At 35.9% G+C, this 27,500-nt stretch overlaps 1 protein-coding gene across 1 annotated transcript in view; it reads right to left on the bottom strand.

Moving 5' to 3' along the window:
* LOC144970298 (potassium voltage-gated channel protein Shaw-like) overlaps positions 1-27,500 on the bottom strand; it is a 36,739-nt gene that overhangs the window by 566 nt on the left and 8,673 nt on the right. The window contains exons 4-7 of the mRNA XM_078909831.1: positions 5,458-5,595; positions 4,662-4,738; positions 2,840-2,927; positions 732-866 (exon numbers count right to left, since the gene is read on the bottom strand). Coding sequence (XP_078765957.1) covers positions 732-866; positions 2,840-2,927; positions 4,662-4,738; positions 5,458-5,595 — 438 coding nt within the window. The remainder of the gene's footprint in view (positions 1-731; positions 867-2,839; positions 2,928-4,661; positions 4,739-5,457; positions 5,596-27,500) is intronic.

Genomic DNA, 27,500 nt, shown 5'->3' on the forward strand with positions numbered 1-27,500 from the left:
CCCTATGGGATGAATAAAGGGAATTTTATTTATTTATTTATCTAATATCATCATCATCATCATCAAAAGGGAGGAAGGGAGAGAGAGAGAGAGAGAGAGAGAGAGAGAGAGAGAGAGAGAGAGAGAGAGATAGATAGAGAGAGAGAGATAGATAGATAGAGAGAGAGAGAGAGAGAGAGAGAGAGAGAGAGAGAGAGAGAGAGAGAGAGAGAGAGAGAGAGAGGGTGAGAGAGAGAGAGAGTGATCAGATCTTCCAAGGATTGTTCCATTTTTAAAACCACTTTCTTGAGATAATATTGTGATAAAGTCACTATCAACATCGTCATTTCACCATCTGAAAGGCATTATAAATATACGTAATTATTTGATCATCAATATGCCTATGTAGAAAAAAAACAAACAAAACAAAACAAAACAAACAAAACAAAAAAAACTTGAGCTTTTAGGCCTATATAGCGCATACCCACTAAACGTGTTCAAAGCGCGTTACAAAGGGCCCCTGATCAACAGCAACACATAACAGGTAGAACGAGACACGACGCCTGTTAGGCGATATTACAATTTTTTTCCGATAGAGACAATACTGTTTACGGCCAAGTACTCATTTTACAACTGGGTAAGATGAGAGAATGTAAGTAGAGAGCCTTTTCCAATGACGCAACTATGCGCCGAGCGAGGCTCGAATTCAGGACCTTCCGATCCAAAAGCACAACAACATAACTATTTATTACCTTTAATGCTTGATAATGTTTTACTAAATGAAAGATCCTGAACATTCTGATGATTCGAAGGATAAACATTATCTCGATGACAAACCGTTCATTTAAGTAGCAAGCTTGCATGTTGTCAGATTTAGTAAAAATCACCTGAAAAAGTTGAAAAACATAAAAATTCAAATTGTCTGCGGGTTCAACCTGTCATATAAAAGTCTAAACACGTCCGAGGTTCAATTCAACCCACTCAGCATATATTTATTTGGATGAAAATGGAGGTCAGATAGAAAGATAGATGGAAAATATTTAAGTGGAAGAATCAGTTCGTATTTTACTATTCCGAAGTAGCTATTCAGTATCAGATACTGAATAGTGCCACGCCATATTACTACTATAACATCATCATCATCATCATCATCATCATCATCATCATCATCATCATCATCATCATCATCATCATCATCGTCGTCGTCGTCATCGTCGCCATCATCATCATCATCATTGATATTATAATTTATTATTATTATTATTATTATTATTATTATGATTATTATTATTATTATTATTATTATTATTATTATTATTATTATTATTATTATTATTATTATTATATTATTATTATCATTATCATCAGTAGCATTATTAACGTCATCATCATTATCATCATGATTATTCTTATTATCATCATTATTATTAGTTTCATACTTGGTTCAGAATACATCCACAGCATGAAAGATGTAACACCATGAAGATGTTCAGCGTGGTCTGAAATATTGTTTTATGTCTTCTTTTACCAGCTCAACATTTCTTAAAAATCACAGTTCAATAACACTGCCTCACCTTTGAATCTGGTACTTTTTAAAGTGAGACAGATTTGCCATCAAATCATTGACTGGCATAACAAGCATAGAGATACAAAATATATCCCAATACAAGATGTACATTGGGTACTATTTTCTCTATTGACCGTAACTCTGTGGCGTAATAATACAATGCACATGTTAGAATGCGATCATTATAAATAAGTAAAGAAAGCAATTAATTGTATTGTCACAACTTTGGTACCACAACTATCTTTACTTTAAGAGGATTTGGTTTTGCGCTGGAAAAAAAAAATCTCCTTATTGCATGAAATGTGTTAGAGCTACCCATTACCTACCCCTATCTCCTTATTGCATGAAATGTGTTAGAGCTACCCATTACCTACCTCTATCTCCTTATTGCATGAAATGTGTTAGAGCTACCCATTACCTCCCCCTATCTCCTTATTGCATGAAATGTGTTAGAGCTACCCATTACCTACCCCTATCTCCTTATTGCATGAAATGTGTTAGAGCTACCCATTACCTACCCCTATCTCCTTATTGCATGAAATGTGTTAGAGCTACCCATTACCTACCCCTATCTCCTTATTGCATGAAATTTGTTAGAGCTACCCATTACCTACCCCTATCTCCTTATTGCATGAAATGTGTTAGAGCTACCCATTACCTACCCCTATCTCCTAATTGCATGAAATGTGTTAGAGCTACCCATTACCTACCCCTATCTCCTTATTGCATGAAATGTGTTAGAGCTACCCATTACCTACCCCTATCTCCTTTTTGCATGAAATGTGTTAGAGCTACCCATTACCTACCCCTATCTCCTTATTGCATGAAATGTGTTAGAGCTACCCATTACCTACCCCTATCTCCTTATTGCATGAAATGTGTTAGAGCTACCCATTACCTACCCATATCTCCTTATTGCATGAAATGTGTTAGAGCTACCCATTACCTCCCCCTATCTCCTTATTGCATGAAATGTGTTAGAGCTACCCATTACCTACCCCTATCTATATTTACAAGGGATCCCGATAGCTCATTTAGTAGAGCACTCCTTTCATACGTAAAGGAACCAAGATCGATCCCAGGTGCAGTCGAGACTTTTTTCCGACCGCCTGTCCACCCAGCAGTAAATGGGAAGCTAAGTCTGTCAGATCTGGCGGAAAGAACTTTGCGATAGACTAGCGTCCTATCTAAAGGGTAGCGAGCAAGCAATTGATATTATCCGTTTCACGCTACAGAAACCCCCCGGCTCCATGGGCCTTACGGCTCTGAAGGACTACTTTTTTATATACTTACTTGAACATAAAGAGGCACTAAAGCTAGAAGATCTATGATGTTCATCAAAGACTTGACAAACTTGATCTTGTCAGGGGCAAAACTAAATCTAATGGAATATAAATATGAAATTTATGGTAATCCAAAATACGTTTTTGTTGGGGTTGTTTTGTTATTGAAAATAATCAATCTATATGTACTGCATCCATCATTAAAAAAATCACCTTGAGCTTTTATATAGCGCGATAGCCACTAAACGTGATCAAAGAACTTGTAAAGAGTCCCTGATCAACAGCAACACGTTGCATGTAGAACAAGACATGACGCCTGTTAGGAGATATTATTATAATTTTTCCGACATACGCAATGCTGTTTACGTCCAGGTACTCATTTTACACCTGATTACGGTGAGAGATTAAGATTAAAGAGTTTTTTTCCAAAGACTCAACTATGCACCAAACCAGGACCTTCCGATCCGAAACCGAGTAGACCACAAGACCACATAGCCGCACATATGAATCTGCTCGAGTTTATAAAAGAGCATGTTTGTATGTTTGGTAACAGGAACGGTGGATTGATCAAAATAATATTCTTTTTCTTTTAAAGTCAGTTGGCGCGCTGAATGTCGTAAAATTGAGTGACTTTTTATTTTAAAAAAACAAAACAAAACTAAAAAACTTTTAAAAACTTCGTGGTCTGCATCATACTACGGTCCTAACTGGCTACTATTTTTGTACAAATTACTGGCCAATTTTAAAATAAAAGAAGTATGTTTCTACAAAAGATTAAAAAAGATCCATTAATGGTTAATGGCGTTGCGTCTCTATCACATACGGAGTGCGGGGCCGAGTGTACAACAAAAATATCGTGACAGTTTGCAGTCTGGGTTTAGTAGTTTCCCACTGAAAAACCAAATTGGATACACTCAGTGGATTTCAATATCGTTAACTTTGTCCCATGACTCGAATGAAGAAATAAATAGCAATGGGAATTCGAATGGAAGCTTCAACGAAGAGATAATGAGGACGTTTCGGGTTTCCCTTTCATCAACAAAACACGATAAATGAATCACTAAAGTCGAATGAGTCTCACATCTCTTATCTGTCTTTAGTGTTGCCTCATCGTGTTTTGTGGCGAGAATTGGTTGTCTTGGCCATTTTCTATTAGTACTGGTGCCACAAAAATATATCACGATTAACAAATAAATTCAATTCTCAAAACACACAAACTCGTTAAAAATCTCATGATCAGCTAATTATCAATAGAATATGGATGAATATCTTGTGATATGTACACAACATTGAGTAAAATGTATACGTTATTAGGTACACATTTCTAATCTTACGTTGACGTCATATGGTGTGCGTGATCCCAAATTTAATTGGGTTTTGACGTGATATTTACAAAAGCTTACAGCTTGTCTAATGAAAGTGAGGTGATAATAATATAGCACTCTTGCTTTTTGGAATTCCGGACGTGTTCCCAATTGCTGCACCAGCTTGCGAGTGGCGTAGGTAACAAAGTTCGAAGCTTTTAATCTACCCCTGTATCGAGTTCTATTTCGTCATGTTTGAATAAAAGACATTTTCAAAAATGAATCGAATTTTAGTGAAATTCAACGCTTGATAATCTTACGTCACAAATTGTTATTGTAAACTTGATACCATTAAGCGTTACATACACAGACACAGACACACACACACACACACACACACACACACACACATATATATATATATATATATATATATAATATATATATATATATATATATATATATACATATATATAATATATTTATATATATATATTTTTTTTTTCATACCTATTGCAATAACCGTACCTGAGAATTAGCTCAAGAGTAAAGAAAACTGTACATATGATATCCAAAATGTTTAAGGCTTCGTGTGATGTCATCACCTGTAAAAAGTTAGAATATATTAGGCACAGATCATTTTCAATAAGTTAAGAAGAATGGATATATCTTTTTTTGTTAAAATGCAATACCTCTATCTTTAAAATCACAGGTTTGTGCAAATGATCAAAACATTCCAACTAATATGTAAGTTAAGGGATAGCTGAAATATACATTAATTTAATGCGTGTTCATGAATGCATTATTATTATTATTATTATTATTATTATTATTATTATTATTATTATTATTATTATTATTATTATTATTATTATTATTATTATTATTATTATTATTATTATTATTATTATTATTATTAAGGGGGAATTTTTCTTTAGGATCTATTCCAAAGGACGACTGGAAACACCCAGGCGTCAGCAGCAGTTCATATCCACAAAGTGAGTTAAGGCTAGGTGACTTGCTCAAAGCCACACAGGGCGATGGGTAGTCGAACTCGGTACCTTTCGTGTACAAAACAAAGACCATCCACTGAGCCACACTGTCCCAATTTACCCATACAGGCTGGAATTTCGCTACGATATTCTTTACCCATCCTCATCCCAGATCATCATGGACAAAAATTTGTGCGTGTATGTGTTCTTTAAGCGCTTACAACATGGCGAAGCGCAGCGCTTGTCCCCAACATGAAGGCTTTGGAAGAGGACGAAAAAGAATTGTAAAATGCTAAACATGCACTGTTATAATTATGATATGAGACTCCAACCTGTCCGTACTCTCCCGGTTTCTGGCCCTCACATTGCGTCGTTATGTTAAGGAACTTGGGCCGTAGCTCTGGTAACGTCTCCAGACAGAATCCTGCGATGGAGGTCACCACAAAAAGGAATGACGTCACACCATACATCTGAAAGTAAAATTTTGAATAATTCATAATCATGTGAATGATCATAAATAAGAATTCGTTCTCATCTTCCTTCTTCTCTTCCACCTATTCTTCCATCTCACCTTCCTCTTCCATATCCAACCTCTCTTTTTTTTTTCGTCTCCTCAACCCCTCTCCTCCTCCGCTGCCACCATCCCTCCTCCACTTCATTCTTCTTTTTCTTTTCTATTTGTCTTCTTCTTCATTGTCTTTTTTTATCATCCCCTATTTCTACTCCTTCGCTTCCTCTTTACTTCCTCTTCTTCCTGTTCTCTTTCTCCTCCTCTTTTTCCTCCTCCTACTCCTCTGTCTCTTCTTCCACCAACTTCTAATCCTCCTCCTCCTCCTCCTTCTCCTCCTCCTCCTCTTCTTCTTCTTCTTCTTCTTCTTCTTCTTCTTCTTCTTCTTCTTCTTCTTCTTCTTTTTCTTCTTCTTTTTCTTTCTTCTTCTTCTTCTTTTTTTCTTCTTCTTCTTCTTCTTCTTCTTCTTCTTCTTCTTCTTCTTCTTCTTCTTCTTCTTCTTCTTCTTCTTCTTCTTCTTCTTCTTCTTCTTCTTCTCCTCCTCCCCCTCCCCCAAATCCTTCTTCTTCTTCTTCTTCTTCTTCTTCTTCTTCTTCTTCTTCTTCTTCTTCTTCTTCTTCTTCTTCTTCTTCTTCTTCTTCTTCTTCTTCTTCTTCTTCTTCTTCTCCTCCTCCTCTTCTTCTTCTTCTTCTTCTTCTTCTTCTCCTCCTCTTCTTCTTCTTCTTCTTCTTCTTCTTCTTCTTCTTCTTCTTCTTCTTCTTCTTCTTCTTCTTCTTCTTCTTCTTCTTCTTTTTCTTCTTCACCATTACTGCAACCACCTCTCCAACAACTACTGCAACCATACTAGTTTACTACCACCACCGCCACCACCACCACCACTATGACTACTACTACTACTACTACTACTACTAATACTAGTACTACTACTACTACTATTACCACCACTAGTACTACTACTACTACTACTACTACTACTACTACTACTACTACTACTACTACTGCTGCTACTACTACTACTACTACTACTACTACTACTACTACTACTACTACTGCTATTACTACAACAACCACAACACCTGCCACTACTACTACTACTACTACTACTACTACTACTACTACTACTACTACTACTACTACTAACATTAAAACTACTACCATTACTACTACTACTACTACTAATACTACTACTACTACTACTACTACTACTACTACTACTACTACTACTACTACTACTAAAACTACTACTACTACTACTACTACTACTACTACTACTACTACTACTACTACTACTACTACTACTACTACTACTACTACTACTACTACTACTACTACTACTACTACTACTAGTACTACTACTACTACTATACTGCAACTACTGACGCCACTAATGTTATTACTATAACTGACCTTTTGGATAAACGAATGGTTTTTAAAGGGTGTTGCTACCGATGAAATTATTCGAAGCAAAAAAACATAAATTAGTCATAAGTCACAATTTGCATGTCCGTCGAACGTTCAACTGTTCGATCATCACCAGGCGCCATGGGTTATTCATTTGCTCCGTGCTGACGGAATAGCTGATGACCTCGTGTAAAGGTCAAACGCCTTACTCTGACAACACATAAAAAAAAAATTGGCAAGAAAAACTTACTTCAAATATCAATCGTATAAAACTAGCCATATTTGTCAAAATTTCTCAAACTTGAGACCGTTTGGAATTGTCAGGTTTGAAAATTTAAAAAATGCTTTATGGCCAATTGTTCTTGATAAAATGTGCATTGTTAGATTAAACAGGATATCAAAGAGTGGAATATTTAACCAGTTAACTGGCGTACACTGGAAAGACACGTATTTAAAAATTTGGTCAGAAAACTCGTCCCTAATGTCGTCCTTCAAATATCGATCGATTTAAATAACTCTCATCTTGACAAAAGCTCTCAAACCTGAGACTTGGGGAGGTTTTTACCAAGATGAGAGTAGTTTAAATCGATCGAGTTTTGAAGGACACATTTTCTGGCCAACGTTAAATAGTTGTATTTTCAGGGTACGGTGTTAATGGTTTGAATCTAACCTCCTTACAACGAGACCGAAGTTTTTCAAACCATATTTCTCCACATCTTTGATTTAGCTAGACCTACGGACTTAACGTTCTCACTATAAGAGAAATAAGAAAAGACGTCAAAGAGATTAAGTAAAACATGAGTCAAATTCTCTGTGACTGCTCTCTTGGTTAAAACGTACAGATATGTTGCTATGTTTGAGTAAAAAATGAATCCGTCAGTAAAGATTGATATATTTTACACTGTTGATATCCTTTTCCAAAAACGTCAATTCTATCTGTTTTCTTATATTAAATTGGAGCTTACATTCAATTTCACATTGTTATTTTATTTCTTCGAGCTTCGAGCAGCAACATTTACATTTTCCAAAGATACAGGATACATGACAGCATTCTCATCGCAGATCTTATATAAAACGGCCGTAATGCACTAGGATATTTTTTTTCGCAATTAATGATAATGGTATTGTGTGGCTACGTGATCTAGTGGTATGACACTGGCTTTCGGATCGGAAGGTCCTGTGTTCGAGCCTCGCTCAGCGCATAGTTGAGTCTTTGGAGAAGCCTCTTTATTCACATTCTCTCACCGTACTCAGGTGTAAAATGACTACGTGGCCGTTAACAGCGTTGTCTCTGTCCGAAAAATTTGTAACATCGCCTAACAGGCGTCATGTCCGGTCGTAAATGTTAATTGTTGCTGTAGGCCAGAGACCCCTTGTAAAGTGCTTTGAGCATGTTTAGTGGATATTGCGCTGTATAAATGCTCCATTTTTCTTTAAAGTAAGAAAATGAAACCCGTAACCTTGATGCATTTCATTTTTTTCTTAACAGTTATTGCATTAAACACATAATATAATATGGAAATATTATTCCGAGAGTAAAGGGGAAAACACCTCTTCTCCCCATTGCGATTAGGATCTTTTCATGTTTTAATGTGCGTGAGGAAGAAAAAACAAAGAGAATTATGTATATCTTGTCACTGTTTGAAGGCAGCCTATTTCAAAAGCATGCCTAATTTTAATTGATCATTAGAGCTATTCGGTTGCGAGTGTTGACACACACGGTCTCTTCTACCGTCCTCTGTAAAAACACTTATTCAAAAATTTGGCCAGAAATCTCGTCATTTTCTGGCCAATATTTTAGATACGTGTTTTGTCAGAGTGTACGGCATTATAGTATTGATGTTGTGCATTTAGGAATTTAACCACTTAACTGCCGTGATTTGGAAAGACACATATTTAAAAATTTGGCAAGAAAACTTATCTTTCAAATATCGATCCTCGAAGTCCCAGGTTTGAGAGTTTTTGCCAAGATGAGGGTCATATAAATCGATCGATAATTATTGCAAAAGGAATTTTCTGGCCAAATTGTTAAATATGAGTTTTTCCGGAGTACGGCAGTTAACTGGCTAAAATCCATGTCAAATGTTTGCAACATTGTTAGGTCAACGTTTGAAAAGTTGTAAATATATTTCTCTTTTAAGTAGAAAAAATAAGCGAGGGGAAAAGAGAGACAAGTAAAAGAGTAAACACTGTAATATAAGTAATACTGGCAATCAAAATAAAGATTATGGATAGTAAAATTTGTTTAGACCTCTATATCTCAAAAAAAAAAAAAAAGAAGCAATTACAGCTATTATTCTCTTTTTCTGTTATCCTAACTTATTTTTGCTTCACGTTGTGTTCATCCGTCTGTTCTAAAGTCGATTTTAGTGTATGTATGTATGTATGTATGTATGTATGTATGTATGTATGTATGTATGTATGTATGTATGTATGTATGTATGTATGTATGTATGTATGTATGTATGTGTGTATGTATGTATGTATGTATGTATGTATGTATGTATGTATGTATGTATGTATGTATGTATGTATGTGTGTATGTGTGCATGTGTGTATGTGTGTATGTATATATGTATATAAGTATGTATGTATGTGTTTGTCTTTGTGACATCCTCTATCTTTCTCAAGCGCCTGCGCACACCCCCCCCCCCCACACACACACACACACATTCACACTGTCTCTTTCTCCTGTTTTACGTATCTCTCTCTCTCTCTCTCTCTCTCTCTCTCTCTCTCTCTCTCTTTCTTTCTTTCTCTACCTCTCAAGGTCTCTCTCTCCTCACTTTTACATCCTTCGACCCATCTTTCCCCGCCTACTTCGTCACATTCTATCACCCGCATCTACTTCCTTCCCCTTACTGCCCTTCCTTCCATCTATTCCTTGCATGACACCCAATCCACGACCGAGAATAAAACACATGCATTATACATTACAGCCAGCATATCAAGGAGCTCGGGTCTCTAGCAACATAGAATTTTCATTATCCATTGTCCAGCTCGTAAGGAGGCTTTAACGAGGGTGGACATGAAATATGAAGCAGCGGGTCACTTCCTATTTGCCAGTGGTATCTCCCATGTCCATCAGCCCGTCTGTCATTTTACAGTCTCCGATTTCTATTCAGATATCTATCAATCAGTGTATTTATTTATCAATCAATCACTATCGATTAACCATTCAATCAATCTAACAAATTTTATCTTATCTCTCCGGGATTCTTGAATTGCAGAGTGGTTTTCCAAAACTCCCTTACTCTGCTTTTCCCATTTTGAGATATTGATGATTTTTTCCCCTACCTTTTCTCATTCGGTTTTTATTTGATCATATTTAAACTTCAAAATCACACAAAACTAGGAAAATGTTTGTGCCATTTGATGCTCAAAAATAAAGTTTATATTGCATCCAAGCTGGTATCACCTTCAGGGTCATTGGGGCACGCAAGCTCCTGCACGACGGCAACGTGCTGATCCGGTAGCATGAAGGTATCAAAAGTATGAAGAATGGAAAAGCAGCAGGGATCGATGGCATATATCCAGATATGATAACACACCTTGGACACAATGCAAAGAACTGGTTGGCTGCCGTAATGTCTGACATACTTGACAAAGGAAGATACCCACAAACATTGAAACATGCTAGAGTTATAGCCATCCTCAAACCAGGAAAACCAGCAACAGAGCCATCTAGCTATAGACCCATCTCTCTACTATGTTGCCTCTACAAACTACTAGAAAAAATAATATTAACAAGAATAACCCCTTACTTGAATCCTATAATCCCAATTGAACAGGCAGGGTTTCAACGAAATAGATGCACAACCGAGCAGGTCCTTGCCCTCACCTCCTTAATTGAAAATGGATTTGAAAAGAAATTAAAAACAGGCACAGTGTTTATTGATCTCTCTGCTGCGTATGACACAGTGTGGACTGGTGGCTTGATGCTGAAACTTGCAAAAATAATTCCATGCAGAAAAATCTTGAAATTTCTCTCATTCATGAGAGAACCTAGAAATTTCCATGTGGCACTTGGTGGCAACACCAGCAAAGTCAGAAGAATAAAAAATGGAGTACCACAAGGCTCAGTCTTAGCACCAGCATTATTTAACGTCTACATAAGCGACATGCCTCAAACAACTTCCACAAAACTACTCGTAGGATATGCAGATGACTGGGCCTTAGCATACCAATCAAGAAACTGGGAAGATATAGAAACAACGCTTAGCAAAGACACCACGGCCATGAAAATGTATTTTGACAGGTGGTATTTAAAAATGAATACGACAAAAACAGTTGCAACTGCATTTCATCTTAACAACAGGGAATCAAAACGAAAACTGATGATCAAGATTTATGACACAACACTACCAACTGATCAAAATCCAAAATATCTCAGAGTGACACTGGATAGACGGCTGACCTATAGAACCTATCTTGAGGGTACAGCAAGAAAGATAGGGAAACGAAATTGTCTACTCAGAAAACTGGCAGGAACAACATGGGGAGCATCGCAAACTCTTCTCAGAACATCAACCCTGGCCCTTTGCTACAGTGTGGCAGAATATTGTGCTCCTTGTAGATGCGAAACTAAGAGACTCGATGCGAATAGTAACTGGATGCCTGAAATCAACTCCAACACAATGGCTGCCAGTCATGAGCGCTATAGCACCACCCCACTTGAGGAGAGAGGATGCAACACAGAAATGGATATCCAGAGCTGAAGAAGATAGTGGAACTCCTCTGCAAACCCTATACAAAACTGCGCCCCCAACATCAAGACTAAAATCTCGTTCACCTTTCTACCTATCAAAGAAAGAAAACTACTCGTACAACACGCAAGAAGCCTGGTGCGAGGAATGGAAAAGGAATAAACCAACAGGAGGGGAACTAATTGAAGACCCACGTAAAAGTCTCCCAGGCCTACAGGATAAACCAAAAATATACTGGGTAGCTGCAAATAGACTACGGTCAAAACATACAAGAACAGCTGCCAACATGCACAAATGGGGGCTCCAAGAATCACCAACATGCCCAAAGTGCAACCAAGCACCACAAGATGCAAACCACCTCGTACTAGATTGCCCAGAGACAAAACTTGAAGGGGGATTTGAAACCATCAACAAATGTGATGATGACTTCAGAACCTGGATTGATACCTTGAACATAGAAGTGTAGCCGAACGATACTACTACTAATTAATCTATCTATCAATCTGCTCCTGGTCCTATTGGCATACCTTGCCTGCTACACAAGAAATGTTCCACTACTGTCCGGAGGAATTGAAGAATACCTCGTTTTTTAAAGTAATGCACCGCCCTTGTCATTATTATCCGTATTACCCTTTATTTTGTTGGTTAAAAAATTATTGGGTTGTTTGTTTTTTTACATATTTTTCTGGTTTTTTTTTTTTGGGGGGGGGGGGGGGGGGTTTCTTTTGTTTTTGATATTTTTTTAGTAATGCATCACGCTTATAATTGTTATCCGTATTTACTGACTATTTTTTTTCTCTTTGCTTCTCTTTTGTTTTGGTCTTGTTTTTGTTCTTTAGTCTTGTATTTATTTTAAAATCTTTATTACGAAATGCACAGAATAATCCCGAGCCTATTCTGTTATGGTCAGACCATATCCCCCCCCCCCACCCCCTTCGAAAAAAACCCCCCTGTAAATCTGAGGACAATATTGCTCAATTAATAATAATAATAATAATAATAATAATCTTTATTGTCCAAATTAAAGGCAATTCATGTGAGGTAAACAATGCTCAGTTTGGTTCATGGTATGAACATCAACACATTTACAAATACAGACACAGCCATACACGAACATACACGCTTGCACATTGTTTCTACACGTGTATACAAAAGAAATGAGCGTACATACAAACACATATACATACATACATACATACATACATACATACATGCAGACATACATACAAACCAGCATATCATCGTATATGCATGCCTACATTCATACATACATACATACATACATACATACATACATACATACATACATACATACATACATACATACATATATACATACACACAGACACACACACAGACAGATAGAACGATACGATATATTTGCTGGGACAGCAGATAACCATATTATAAATATAGTGTCTTATATTAAGAAGAAGATGGCAATGATTGTGATGATGATGATGATGATGATGATGATGATGATGATGATGATGATGATGATGATGATGATGATGATGATGACTACGATAATGATGATGATGATGATGATGATGATGATGATGATGATGATGATGATGATGATGATGATGATGATGATGATAACGACGGCGGCAATGTCGATGATGATGATTCACGACACTGCTTCTCGTTATTTTCATTGGTTGTCTCATTTTTCCACAGAAGATTTGTTAATTAATTTTATGGCGGTTGGAATGAAGGTTGTCTTATGTCGATTTGTCCGACATTTTGCTTCTAGATACCGTCTTCCGGAGCGCAGAAGTTGGAATTTTTCGTTCAGCGGATGCCTCTTTTCGTTGATAATGTTAAAAGATTTCTTCTCAACTGCATTAATATAAGTTGTGTCAAGGCTTCTAAGGTCTGTGTTAATTATTTTTGAAGCCTTTTTTTTGAATTAATCGTTCCTTTTGTTTCAGTCAAATTCATTTTCTAAAAATGGGCTTTTATAAAGCGCAATATGCACTGAACGCGCTCAAAGCGCTTTACAAGGGATCCCTGGCCACAGCAACATTTAACATTTACGACGGGACAGGACGCCTGTTAGGCGATATTACTATTTTTTCGGACAGAGACAGCGCTGTTGACGGCCAGGTACTCATTTTAACCTGAGTACGTTGAGAGAATGTGAGTAATGAGCCTTCCCCAAGGACTCAACTATGCGTCGAGCGAGGCTCGAACCCAGGACCTCCAGATCCGAAAGCGAGTGTCATATCACAAGAGCACATAGCCCTTTGTTTCAATAAAGCAGAGCAGTGTTGTTACTACAATACAATCACAACACCAATACATTTGTAGGTTCGAGACATTAATATTGTTAACATTATTTGTTATTCATCGTAATCAGTATCACGACTGATTTTTCATTAGATCGATTATTGGATGTTACAAAAATCATTGTTGAATCTAATCAAGTGAAATAAGGCTCTGCGTTTCAGATTGAAGGTCGAGAGATAGATAGATAGATAGAGATAGAGAGAGAGAGAGAGAGAGAGAGAGAGAGAGAGAGAGAGAGTGTGTGTGAGAGAGAGAGAAAAAGAGATAGAGAGAGAGAGAGAGAGAGAGAGAGAGAGAGAGAGAGAGAGAGCTAGAAACTATCCAGGCTTGTCGAGTGTTACAATCGTTATCTCTTCTATCCATCCATCTATTTATCTGTCTTTCTATATATATATCTATCTATCTATCTATCTATCTATCTATCTATCTATCTTTCTATCTATCTATCTATCTATCTATCTATCTATCTATCTATCTATCTTTTCATCTATCTATCTATCTATCCATCCATCTATCTATCTATCTATCCATCCATCCATCTATCTATCTATCTATCTATCTATCTATCTATCTTTTTGTATGTCTACCAGTCTATCCTTTTGCCTTGCCGATCTAATTTGGATATCTATCTATCCATCTATCCCAAACATCTATCTATATTTCTATTTTCAACATAATATTTATTTTCTATCTATCCATCCATTCATCGAACCCTCCTGAGTACACCAAGATCATTCCTTACGACCTTAAATTTATGATGGCACTGCCACAAACTGTCCTGTCGAAGACGGACTTTAAAACGCAGTCTCCGACATTTAAATAGCCCAAAATTTGTTTCAAATTTCGTTTAACTACACTTTTAAACTTTAGATCTCCATCAGACACAGAATATTAAATATTCAGACCGCGTACTATTTCAGATGAAGAGTGGTTTTCCCAAACACATTTATTTTTGCTTTTTCCAATTTTTGAGATTATAAGGATCGCATTTTTTTAGAATCTCTCTTTTGAGTCTATTAATTAATTAAATATAAATTTTACATCTATTTAAGGATATTTTTGGCCCAATTGATACTTAAAACAAAATTTACGTTTCAGTTTAGCTAATGAAAAAAAAAACCTAAATATATCTAGACGTCTAGTGGCGAAATCGACATACAGAGTTTTGGAAAGCACGCTTTAAAGCACTATTCTACATGTTTATTTATTGTTTTCTTTCCATCCATCTGCGTCCGATAGGACTACACAGCGTTAACTTACACTAACAAAACACTATTTTTTTGTTTTTGGATAGAATTTTAAACCGCACACAAATATTAATTGATGCCAAACTTGCCAAAAGTACTTAAATTTCCCAATTCTCAGAGCCTCGTGCGAATAATAAATTTAATTTTGACAAGTTGAGGGTCACCGAGTTTGAAAAGATGATTTTATTCTGGTCGAAAAGAGAAAAAGTGCTTTGCCAGTGTACGGCAAAGTGAATCGATTATTGGATAGGGTCAAAGCGGTAGAAACATTTCCATACACAACCCTCCATAATATTCTTGTTTTTCCTGTTTTTCAATTTATCCAGCGTTGTTGTATTGTATAGCCATTTCACGCATCAATGGGGACCCATTGACTCAAATGATAGAGCTTCGGACATACACTTGGTTCTATCTCAATTAAAAATATAATTTAAAAAGAATTCACTCCTTGTTTCTTTTTAGCAAGCCTTCTTTTTTTTTTGTCCCATAAGAACGGCATGGGCGACCGGGTCTAAATTAGAGATGTCAGAAAGTAATATAAACAGGTCAGCATCATATCTTAAGGTTGAATTGTATCATATCACACCCATTCGCACCCAAAACATCAAACTGACGTCTGATTCGATTCTACAACAATTAAGAATATTTTAGGAGTCAGGTCTATCAAAATAATAATAATAATAATAATAATAATAATAATAATAATAATAATAATAATAATAATAATAATAATGATAATAATAATAATAATAATAATAATAATAATAATAATAATAATAATAATAATAATATTAATAATAATAATAATAATAATGATAATAATAATAATAATAATAATAATAATAATAATAATAATAATAATAATAATAATAATAATAATAATAAAATAATAATAACAATAATAATAATAATAATAATAATAATAATAATAATAATAATATAATAATAATAATAATAATAATAATAATAATAATAATAATAATAATAATAAATAAAAAGACAAGAAAAATGAACTGAAGGTTAGTTAACAATATATGCTGTCTCCAATCCAGAGGTTAACGATCGAAAAATCTATTTGTTTCTCACTAGGTAGTACGCAATTTGAAGTGGATTCTGGATCGAGAGAGAGAGAGAGAGAGAGAGAGAGAGAGAGAGAGAGAGAGAGAGAGAGAGAAGAGAGAGAGAGAGAGGGGGGGGGGGGGAAGGGGGGGGGGGGTAGGTGAAAAAGAGGAATAATGTGTGAAAGAAATTGGGACCGTTTAAAATTGTATTGAGAGCGTAGTGAGTGGTTCGAGTAACTTAGTTACTGTTGATACATTTGAAAGCAGTCTTAATTTCAATGTATTAAAATATTACGTTCCCTGCTGTATTATATTGTAAATGTATATTTGTGCATTGTGAAGTAAATTTGTTACGAGGATCATAAGATCCACACAGTTCTAATTATGTTATTATATTTGTTGGAGCAATGTAAACCACTAAAGATCTTCCATTTTGGGACAATAACGACTTAATACGATTACTAAACTAATATTCAAACCTTATGCACTCCAAAATACAAAATGGTGGAAAGCATAGTTACAATTTTAGAAATGAGGTCGTGTTGTCTTCTTCAAAACATATTACCATACTACTGATATTTATACCTTTTAGTATACTCGGCATAAGTAGTCATTTTAATCCAGAAAATATCCTAGACTGCACCCGGGATCGATCTCGGTCCCTTCGATTAAGAAGCGAGTGCTCTACCAACTCTGTAGTATCGTGACCCGCCCCCCCCCCCCCCCCCCCCCCCCATTTTGACTAAAAACCAAATATATTCATCTGGTTCATTCCAACATAATACCGTTTCGAGGCTAAGGGTCTCATTTACAGTCGGGGAGAATGAGAATTCCTCTCTGTCGTTTCATGAAGGATTCGATTTGCTTTGGTTCATCTTCTATCAGAGATCTTGATCTGCTGTAAGAGTTGATGAAAATATACGGCTGTTCTTAAGAACCCTCTTGCTCCGAGACCCTTCGCCTCGAAAAGGGAGGGGGGAGGGGGGGGGCGGGTCTGATAGCTCAGTTGGTAGAGCACTCGCTTCACAATCAAAGGGACTGAGATCGATCCCGGGTGCAGTCGAGATTATTTTCTGACCCCCTGTCCACCTAGCAGTGATTGGGTAGCTGGGAATGTTAGCTCTGGCGGAAAGTACAAAGCGTTATATCCAAAGGTTAGCTATTGTCCGTTTCACGCTATAGAAACCGGGATAAACCAACCATAAGAAAATAGTTGAGCCCTCAGAAAAGACTCTTTATTCACGTTCTCTCACCGTACTCAGGTGTAAAATGAGTACCTGGTCATTAGCAGCGTTTTCTTTGCCGGAAAAAAAATGCAATATCGCCAAACAGGCGTCATGTCCCGATTTACATGTTACGTGTTGCTGTTGGTCAGGGATCCCTTGTAAAGCGCCTTGAGCACGTTTAGTGGATATTGCGCTGACGTTTTAAGTGAAAATAAACATTGTGTTGATTGTATTTGAAATTTTGTGGAAAATCCTAATAATAGCTGGTAAGGACAGATAGGAAATTTTAACGTAAAAAAAAAAATAATTAAAATACAAAATGCTCACTCTCCAAAACTAGTTTAATTCCAGGTTTCAAAATGAAGCTTGAATTCAGATTTTGAAGGATATTACACTGTTTTGAAACGACTGGTCACAAAGGTGACACACCTCATCAAACCGGCGTCACGTCGGAGTGAAGCAGATCCCGAGAAGTAAATTTCAGGCTAAATACCACATTTCAGGTTGGGTTTTTTCAGTTTGAGAGCCAACAATAGACGGAACGAAATTGACGTCACTCAGCTATTTGTTATTAATTTTAGACAGCCAATTTAATGATTAGTTCTCACTAAATCCCATCAATCAGATAATAAACGTTTAAGGTTACACATAGTTCAGTGTGGTGGTGCGTTATATCCGACTGGTGGATGTTGTGAGTATTTTACCTAAACCGCATAGCATCAACGGGGAACAATTGTTTGATATCAAAAACTGGTTCCAATCTCCTTGGAAGTGTGAAACCAGTTCTCCGGAGGACTGGATACATACCTTGTGCATTGGATCTTCTGATTTTAGATTGATAGCATCTCAATCTATAGCCTAAATAAATCAATGTTAGGCCTAAATAGAAACAATCCATCCTCTCTTTTTTACGCCCCATTATCCTAAGAATCTGCCAATACATCCTTCTACTAAAAAAGTTATGTCACCTTATGATTCAGTATGTAACCTATTCATTGTTCATTCATCATCCGGAGGACTGGTTACACACGTCCAAGGAGTCTAGAACCGGAAGAGAAGAAGGCGTGACTTCACAAATTCTGCTTCCCGTTCTCCCTAATAACGGGTTGATATTTAAGTTATATATATATATTGGAGTACAGGTTCAATTGTCAGCATATGTTTTATAGCGACACAATACCGTTTCGAAGTGTTCAGTGACAATCGCAAATAGGTACTTCTAATCGGTACCCATTACGGCTAAATTCATTTTGCAAAGTCTGCGTATTTCTGTCTTATGGCTAAATTGACGTCTTGCCGATCGCCTCCTAATATTCAGAATGGGACGCTTTGGAAGTTTCTCTGATATGTTGAGTGAGTTCTTTCCACTGATTACGGTCTGCTGCGATGGATCTCATGCGTTCTAAATCCTTTTCGCATCTCAGTTCTTGTGTGTCCTTTAGGCACTTGAGATCTTTATTTATCGTATATTATGCTTGTTATGGGTCTGCCTTTGTGTTTGTTATGTCCGCTTGGTGTAAAGAATAAAGCCATTGCCTTATTAGCTGGAATACTTTTCTCTTCTTAAGATATGTCCAAACAGTCTCAATCTTGGTTCCAAAATTTGAATCGATAGCGGGGTTTCTTCGCATTTTTAATCTACTTTTATCATATTTTTCTGTCTTATAGATGTGATTAAAATCGAATTCCGCTCCCAAAGAGCAATGTCAAAATGGACACAAAGCTACATTGATTTTACTACGGATGTATACTATCGATAGTTGACTAAAAACCATTGATTATGAGGTTGATCAACGTGCTCCCAATTGAGCAGTAATATAGATTATCTATCCCTTGAATGTTGGATTCTGGCTATGTTCGTGTATGTGTCTGTGTGTCTCTTTGTGTGTGTGTGTGTGTGTTGTGTGTATGTGTAAGGGAAAATGTGTGTGTGTATGTGCTTGAATCTATGAAGTAAACGGGTTAGACAGACAGTGAGAGCTAACTAGCTTGATCAATAGATAGATAGGTAGATAGGCCAGTAGACAGATAAAAAATAAACATAAAGAAGGATAGAAATATAGATATAGATAGGTATATATAGATAGATAAATAGACAGACAGATAGATAAATAGATAAATTGATAGATAGGTAGGCAGATAGATAGATATATAAATAAATGGAGAGGAGATGGATAGATTAAAGTTGATACTGTCCTCAGACAGATGGGACTCTTGAATCAAAAATCTTTTTATAGTAGCCACTTGATCTATTAGTTTATATATTACTAATACCATATTTCAATATAAAACACTTTGAGCACATTGAGTGGATATTGTTCTTTACGTGTCATCTTGCGCATTCCATAATAAAATAAAACGATAGTTGAGAAAGCGAACAGGACGTATAACTCATCCTTCATCCTTTAACGATTAACGTTGAGAACTTAGAAATCGTCGTTGACGTCACCACCCATTCATACCACACCAGCTAGCGTATGAATACGATTTCATGTTGTGGTTAATCTGCATGTAAATCATTGATATTAACCAATATTTTTGTCTCTGTTTGTAATTAAGTAGCTAGTGGAAGTAGTCGTCAGTTAGAGCCATTAGGCTCATGGAGCCGGAATTTATCATGGCTTCGATTGCGTGAAACGGACAATATAAGACGTGTACATATATGCAGGTCTGACATCCGAACCCACTTGGGTTATCAGACCTGCAAATAAGTGCACGTCGTACAATAGCAATCACTTGTTACCCTGTCGATGGGACGCCAGGTTAAAATCTTCGCTTTGTTGTTTGATGGAATTCACTTTTTAGAGCGTCTAACTTCACAAACAGGAGATAAAACAGACATCATGGGACATGAATTAAAAATGAACCAATTTAAAGGATTCCAACACACGAAAATGTTCTGTTAAACATTTGAACACGAAAATATTTTACGTTTAAAGGTTAAAGTACACGTCGGTAAACAGAATAACACACGAAAGTGAATTGGGAATCTTTTTTAGAGATAGCAGACAAAAATCAATACAATAAATTGAAAGAAGTGTATTTCATCATTGCAGATTAAAACAAGCCTAAGCCATAATTAAGAGAGATGAGTCTTTGAAAGGACATTCAAAAGTATTTTGACAACGAACAAAAATTGAATCAAATAGAGTAAAACTAAACACAGAGATCTATTGGTGTAAGAATATTGAGCAGAAAATATACAATTAAACTGCCCAATTAAATGGTATCGTTTGAATGCCAAAGACGGACAATGCTGGAGCAATGCCATTTATTGGTTTAGATGGGGAGGGGGGGGGGGCTTGAGGGGAGGGGGCACGATATATCGATAAAAAGGTAAAGATATATATATATATATATATATATATATATATATATATATACATATATAAAGTATGCCCTTTCGCCACGACATCATAAGTCATCATCGCTTAGGTATTCCACGAAGGAATATAGATAATTCATCAAACAAGTTGTCTGATGTCAACAGGAATCACCCAAGTTGTCTATATGAGCAAATTGGGGATTAATAATCTTGCTCAAGGAAAAAAGCGAAAGTGCCTGAAGCGGGGATCGAACCCGGGACGTTCTGGGTCACAGTGCTTTGCCTTATTTAACCACTAGACCATATATATCAAGTACCCACCGACACTCATATATATATATATATATATATATATATATATATGTGTGTGTGTGTGTGTGTGTGTATTATCTATGTCTGTTTGTGTGTGTCTATATAGGTTATATAGTTAGATAGAGATAGACAGATAGAATGGGAGATGCAGAGGAAGAAAAGGACAGTATCAAGGAACTCGACACGGGAAGTTTGGAATAACATATATAAGTGAATTATCTATAAATAGACATTGCCTTGTACTGAGTAAACATATTACTCAGCCTGGGAAAAGCCCAAATTACGTGTGGAATCATATATATATATATATAGGAAAAAGACCTAAAAATCCCATTCTCTAAATAAGACAAACAAAATCGACGAGCGGAGGATAATAAGGAAGAAGAGAAGAGGAGTAGGATGAAGGAGTGGAGTAGTAGTAATAGTAGTAATAGGAGGAGGAGGAGGAGGAGGAGAAGGAGGAGGAGGAGGAGGAGGAGGAGGAGGAGGAGGAGGAGGAGGAGAGGCAGGAGGAAGAGTAAGAGGAGGAAGTAAAATGAGGAGATTAAAAAAAAACCCAAAGAAGAAGAAGAAGAAGAAGAAGAAGAAGAAGAAGAAGAAGAAGAAGAAGAAGAAGAAGAAGAAGAAGAAGAAGAAGAAGAAGAAGAAGAAGAAGAAGAAGAAGAAGAAGAAGAAGAAGAAGAAGAAGAAGAAGAAGAAGAAGAAGAAGAAGAAGAAGAAGAAGAAGAAGAAGCTGAAGAAGAAGAAAATCCAATTCTTAAAAGTGAATAGGGCATCTTTTAAACCATAGATTTTATGGGTCTTATGACTTGATTGCTCGGAGACTCGACCCACACCCAAATGAAATTTGAGGTCTGAAGTTCGATCCCCTGTCGAGGTAGGCTAATATTTTTGGGATCATTTTTTCTTGTATTTTTCTTTCTGATTTGTCTGGCACTGTTGTATTCAGATATTCTGATTTCTATTAAACACCAGTCCCTGATGCCTAAATCATGTCATTATGATATTTTAAAAATAAAAATAGAGCACTCTCAAATGTCTTCGTCCTTGCCCTCTCATGTCCAAGGCTTCTTTTTATGATGCAGGTTATAGTTAACAATGGAAACACGTACCCTTGTGAAGAATACAAGCATTAAATCGTCCCAACTCTCAGCCGGAAATCCTCTGTGTGGTGTAATAATAGCACGACTGGTAATCAGGAGGTCTGAGGTTCGACCCCCAATCGAGGTAGGCTGATTTTTGTGATAATTATTTTCTTGTATATTTCATTCTGCTTTGTATGGCACTGTTTCATATACACCCTTTCAGATTTAGATGATATACCACCGCGTGCTCCCCTACATTGTCACCTTGACTATTAAAAGACGCAAAAGTAACGTTGTACAATTAATTCAATGAGTATAGTGTGAACAGTCTCGTCAATATGTTGCTGAATTCAATTAAATCTAATAAAATAGTGATGCAAATCACCCACATAATTAGGATAGGTCGCCCCGACTCCGTATGATTTTTCTATACCTCAAATTCTAAAAGTTCTAATTGCAGATTGGTTCAACTAAACTCTCCACTGTTCGAGAAACTCAATTATTTGACGTCTTTTGATTGGTTTGATGTAAATACATGTGAGGTATTATCGGTTAACCTAGCTAATAAAAAAACAACGAAAATAGATTACCGAACCTTCTCGCCCTAAATTCGTAAGCTCATGCCCCAAAAACCGTACACGGCTTGCCCCAAACCCGTACTGCATCAGCTTAATGTATTTTCCAAAAAAAAAAAAAAAAATGAAAATGATGTTGTAGAATTTTAGCTTCAGTTTATGGTGTAGACGTTTCGAGCTACCCCTTTATCAAACGATAGGCAAATTAATATAACACAAAAGGCATGATAGTAATGGTTATTGACAGTTTTTTGAAACGGTGTTATGATTGATTTTGAACCCCTTGTTATTTTAAAAATCTCATTTGGTGGATATGCGCTGCATAAATGTTGACATTTTAAAATTAATATAATCTTTTGGTTACTTGGATTAAAAGTTCAGATTTGGGGCGAGGCATGTACGGTTTTGGGGCATGGGATAAAGTGGCATGCCCCAAATCCGTACAGGAGAGATAATACGCTTAAAAGCTTTTTCTATTTATTTTACTGTCAAAAACACTCATGTAACACGAGTGATAAAGGAACATATTTTTACAGAATCAATTTATTATATTAAAAAATATTGTCTGAAAAAACGTGATAGAATACTTCGTTGCAACTTTGAATAGGAACAAATACCTACACGATCGTTTATCTTCATTTATGACAATATTTTGAATGACAGTTCATAATGACTGGTATCAATGTTTATTTCTATGTGAAGTTCAAGATTTTCTGATTATAAAAATAATAAATTCGCTGTGAAAAACACACCAAAAGTTTTATGTGACGCGCTCTGAAGCGTATTGATTTGGACCGACTTACCCTAGACTATATTATGTAATCACCCACGCATACCAAAAAAAATAAATAAAATAAATAAACAAACAAACACACACACATACACACACACAGACACACACACGCATAAAGTGCGTTTATACATTTTATGAAAACAATGAAAAAAAAGTGATAACTTGAGAAAACACGAGATAGACATTAATTTAAGTATATTATCAAAGAAAATATCAATTTACAAAAGAATGTTTTGAGGCTTATATCAATTGTATCGAAGCTACAATAAATTTTTAAGGTTCAGGTGCAGATGTCAATAGCAAACCAAAGTCTTTTTTCAAATCCATATCATACAATTTCTGATTTTAAAATCTAAATCTTCAATATATTCTGGTTGCTAGGCAATCTTCGAAACAAAGGCTTTTTTAAAACGGCCTTCATCACATTGATTTCGAGTAAGAATGAAATTGACTCATACGTATCAATAGGGTTCAACAGTCGTGACGTCACTTCCCTCGTAATGACGCATAGTAACTTACTAACTGGTTCTAAACTATCGGAACAATGGCGGACGCCCTTATGAAATACTTCTCCGAAGAGCATAAAAGTGTATCCAGAGGAGAAAAACATAATAAATATAGTTTTGACTTTTATACATTCTTTCAATGACATGTGAAAAAATTCTAACCAGCATGAAGAATAAAAAGTACAGACTTTCTTTGTTTAGAACCAAGCTGCTCGTTGCTGGGCGGACGTGACAACAGACTGTTGAATCCAATTTTCTTCATGATTTAACCTTCCCTTAAATTCGGTGTCCAAATGGTTTATAGATAGGTCAATGGTCCTCAAAAGCAGTGGCCGAACAACTATCAATCGCTTTACTGATTCAATTAGCCCAAGCGTTCAGATGGCAGCTTGCCTGATTGAGGTGTGAACATAAGAACACCTCTCTCCCCAAGTCTCACACTTCCCCATTCAATCTCTCTTTCTCTCCTCTCTCTCTCTCTCTCTCTCTCTCTCTCTCTCTCTCTCTCTCTCTCTCTCTCTCTCTCTCATCTATCTATCTATCTATCTATCTATCTATCTATCTATCTATCTATCTATCTATCTATCTATCTATCTATCTATCTATCTATCTATCTATCTATCTATCTATCTATCTATCTCAATCTCTTCCTATCTCTTTGTTTATCACTATTCTCCATCTATCCATCTATCTATCTATCTATCTATCTATCTATCTATCTATCTATCTATCTATCTATCTATCTATCTATCTATTATCTACTATCTCTCTCTCTATCTCTTCCTATCTTTTTTATCACTATTCTCCATCTATCATCTATCTATCTATCTATCTATCTATCTATCTATCTATCTATCTATCTATCTATCTATCTATCTATCTATCTATCTATCTATCTATCTATCTATTATCTATCTATCTAGAGATGGCATCTGGGGTGTGGATGATCGCTGGAAGGTGTCTTAAATTATCATTATTCTAAAATCATTATCGAAGAATGCTTTCATCAGACAATGATGTAAGCTTTTCTAGTAGCTCTTGGCAGTATCAGAAACAACGTTTTTATAACTTGATGCAAACGTGTTGTGATGAAGCAGCAAGTACTCGTAACAAACCAATGTGATCCCATATCGTCTATGGCCTCTCATCTTCACGTAGGCTAGCTAAATTCAAAGTCTTGAAATTGCGCTTTGTTTTAACATTAAATGCTCCCAGCATTAAATTACGTGGCATCTTTAGTCAAGGACAGGGAAGTCGTGACGTCAAACCTTGGGCAGATTCTTAGGATTGCGAGACGTAAAAAGCGAGGATGGATGTTCTTTATTGACGACCAGCATATATTTAGACTATAAAATAAAATGCCATCAGTCTGAAATCAGAAGACCTGATACACAAGGTATGAATTCAGTCCTCAAGAAGAGTTGCTTTACACTTTCAATGAGATTGGAACCAGTTTTGTGACATCACACTTTTGTTACTTTTTGAAGTTTAAGTTATGAATTTCTTATACGTCATCACAGCTATTAACTCACTCAACCCTAACACCGACTACAACCGTAGTTTACCCGGGTTACTTTTACCCCATGCCTATTTATTACATTTTTATGCGGCAAATTATAGGCGTAGTATCAAAGCTAACGTTTTTAGTTTTCTGAATGTTAATGATAGTTGAATAAAACTATCTATGCACATGCTCATTTTTAATACAATTTTTCCAATTTTGAAAAGTAGCAAAAATCTCTAGAACCGAGTGAGTTAATACTCCAGATTTCCATTGATCTGCGAGGCTTCAGCCTGTCGCGCGGTGATAACCTTAATGTATACTGTACAAGGCACCAATGTTACTTCAAACATTACAAAATACCATAAAAAACGAAATAAAAGACCTCAAAGACCTAATTATCCAACTAAGACAAGAAAACATGAAATTAAAACATGAATTAAAACAAAAGAAAGATGAAATAATGGAAATGAAAATGATCAACATAAATCTAAAAAAAAAAGTTGAAATGACCGAAAAACGAAACAACAACGCATTTTTGGAATCCAAGAGAAAGAAGTGGCCTTTGAAATATCACAGCCGCTATCAACAATATATAATAAGTCTCTTGATTCTGGTACCTTACCCATTGAATGGAAACAAGCCAATGTTACTGCCATTCATAAAAAGGGCAGCAAACTAGATGCTTCAAACTATAGATCCATCAGCTTAACATGCATACTCTGTAAGGTTATGGAGTCTATCTTGAAAGACCGAATAATGGACTTTCTTGAAAGTCATACGGTGCTAAACGATAACCAGCATGGTTTTAGATTAAAGAGATAATGCATTACTCAACTTTTACAGGTGAAGGAGGATTTTACCAAGTTAATTAATCGTGATCAATGCATTCATGTTGTTTATCTTGATTTCCGCAAGGCTTTTGATTCTGTACCTCATGAGAGATTATTCATTAAAGTAAAAGCATATGGATTTAAAGGGAATGTCTTTAACTGGATTAAAGACTTTCTTAATAATTGAATACAAAGAGTCATTGTCAATGGGGTGGGGTCGGATTTTAAGAATTTAATTAGCGGTGTACCCCAAGGAAGCGTATTGGGACCACTTTTATTTCTTTATATATAAATGATTAACCATGTGGCATAAATTCAGCCTGCAAACTGTTTGCAGACGATACGAAGATCTAGTACAACTGAACATCATAACATTCTACAAAATGATATATTTTCAATTTTCAAATGGTCTACAACATGGCATTTGGATTTTAATGTTTCGAAATGTAAAGTATTACATATAGGAAAAAATAATCCATGTCATAATTATTTTACCGATACTTCTAAGACAAATCTACTTTCCGTTGTGCCTTATGAAAAGGATGTGGGAGTTACTTTTGATTCACTTTTGAATTTTGATGTACATATTGATAATTGTGTAAGCCGTGCAAACAGTATGATGGGAATAATATATAGAACCTTTATAAGTCTTGATAAAATCACAATTTTATATTTGTATAAATCGCTCGTTCGACCAATTTTAGAATACGGAAATTGCATGTGTTAGTAGACAGGGAATTATATGATGGGAGATTTATATATGACGAATAATGCTTGTTTGCACTGCTGTTGACATGGCTTTCAATCTTGTATGTATATATTATGCATTATTATATTATTATGGTTATCTTCTATATGCGTGTGTATGTATGTGTGTGTGTGTGTGTGTGTGTGTGTGTGTGCTTTGGTTGTCACGGTTAAAGATATATGTTTGTATACCACATATACATGAGTACATTTAAGTTGAAATACTATCTTTACCACGTGTATCATTATTGTAATCT

This window comes from Berghia stephanieae, chromosome 1 (genome assembly GCF_034508935.2).
Source record: "Berghia stephanieae isolate SIO BIC M18660-M18661 chromosome 1, UCSD_Bste_1.3, whole genome shotgun sequence".
Classification (NCBI taxonomy): domain Eukaryota; kingdom Metazoa; phylum Mollusca; class Gastropoda; order Nudibranchia; family Aeolidiidae; genus Berghia; species Berghia stephanieae.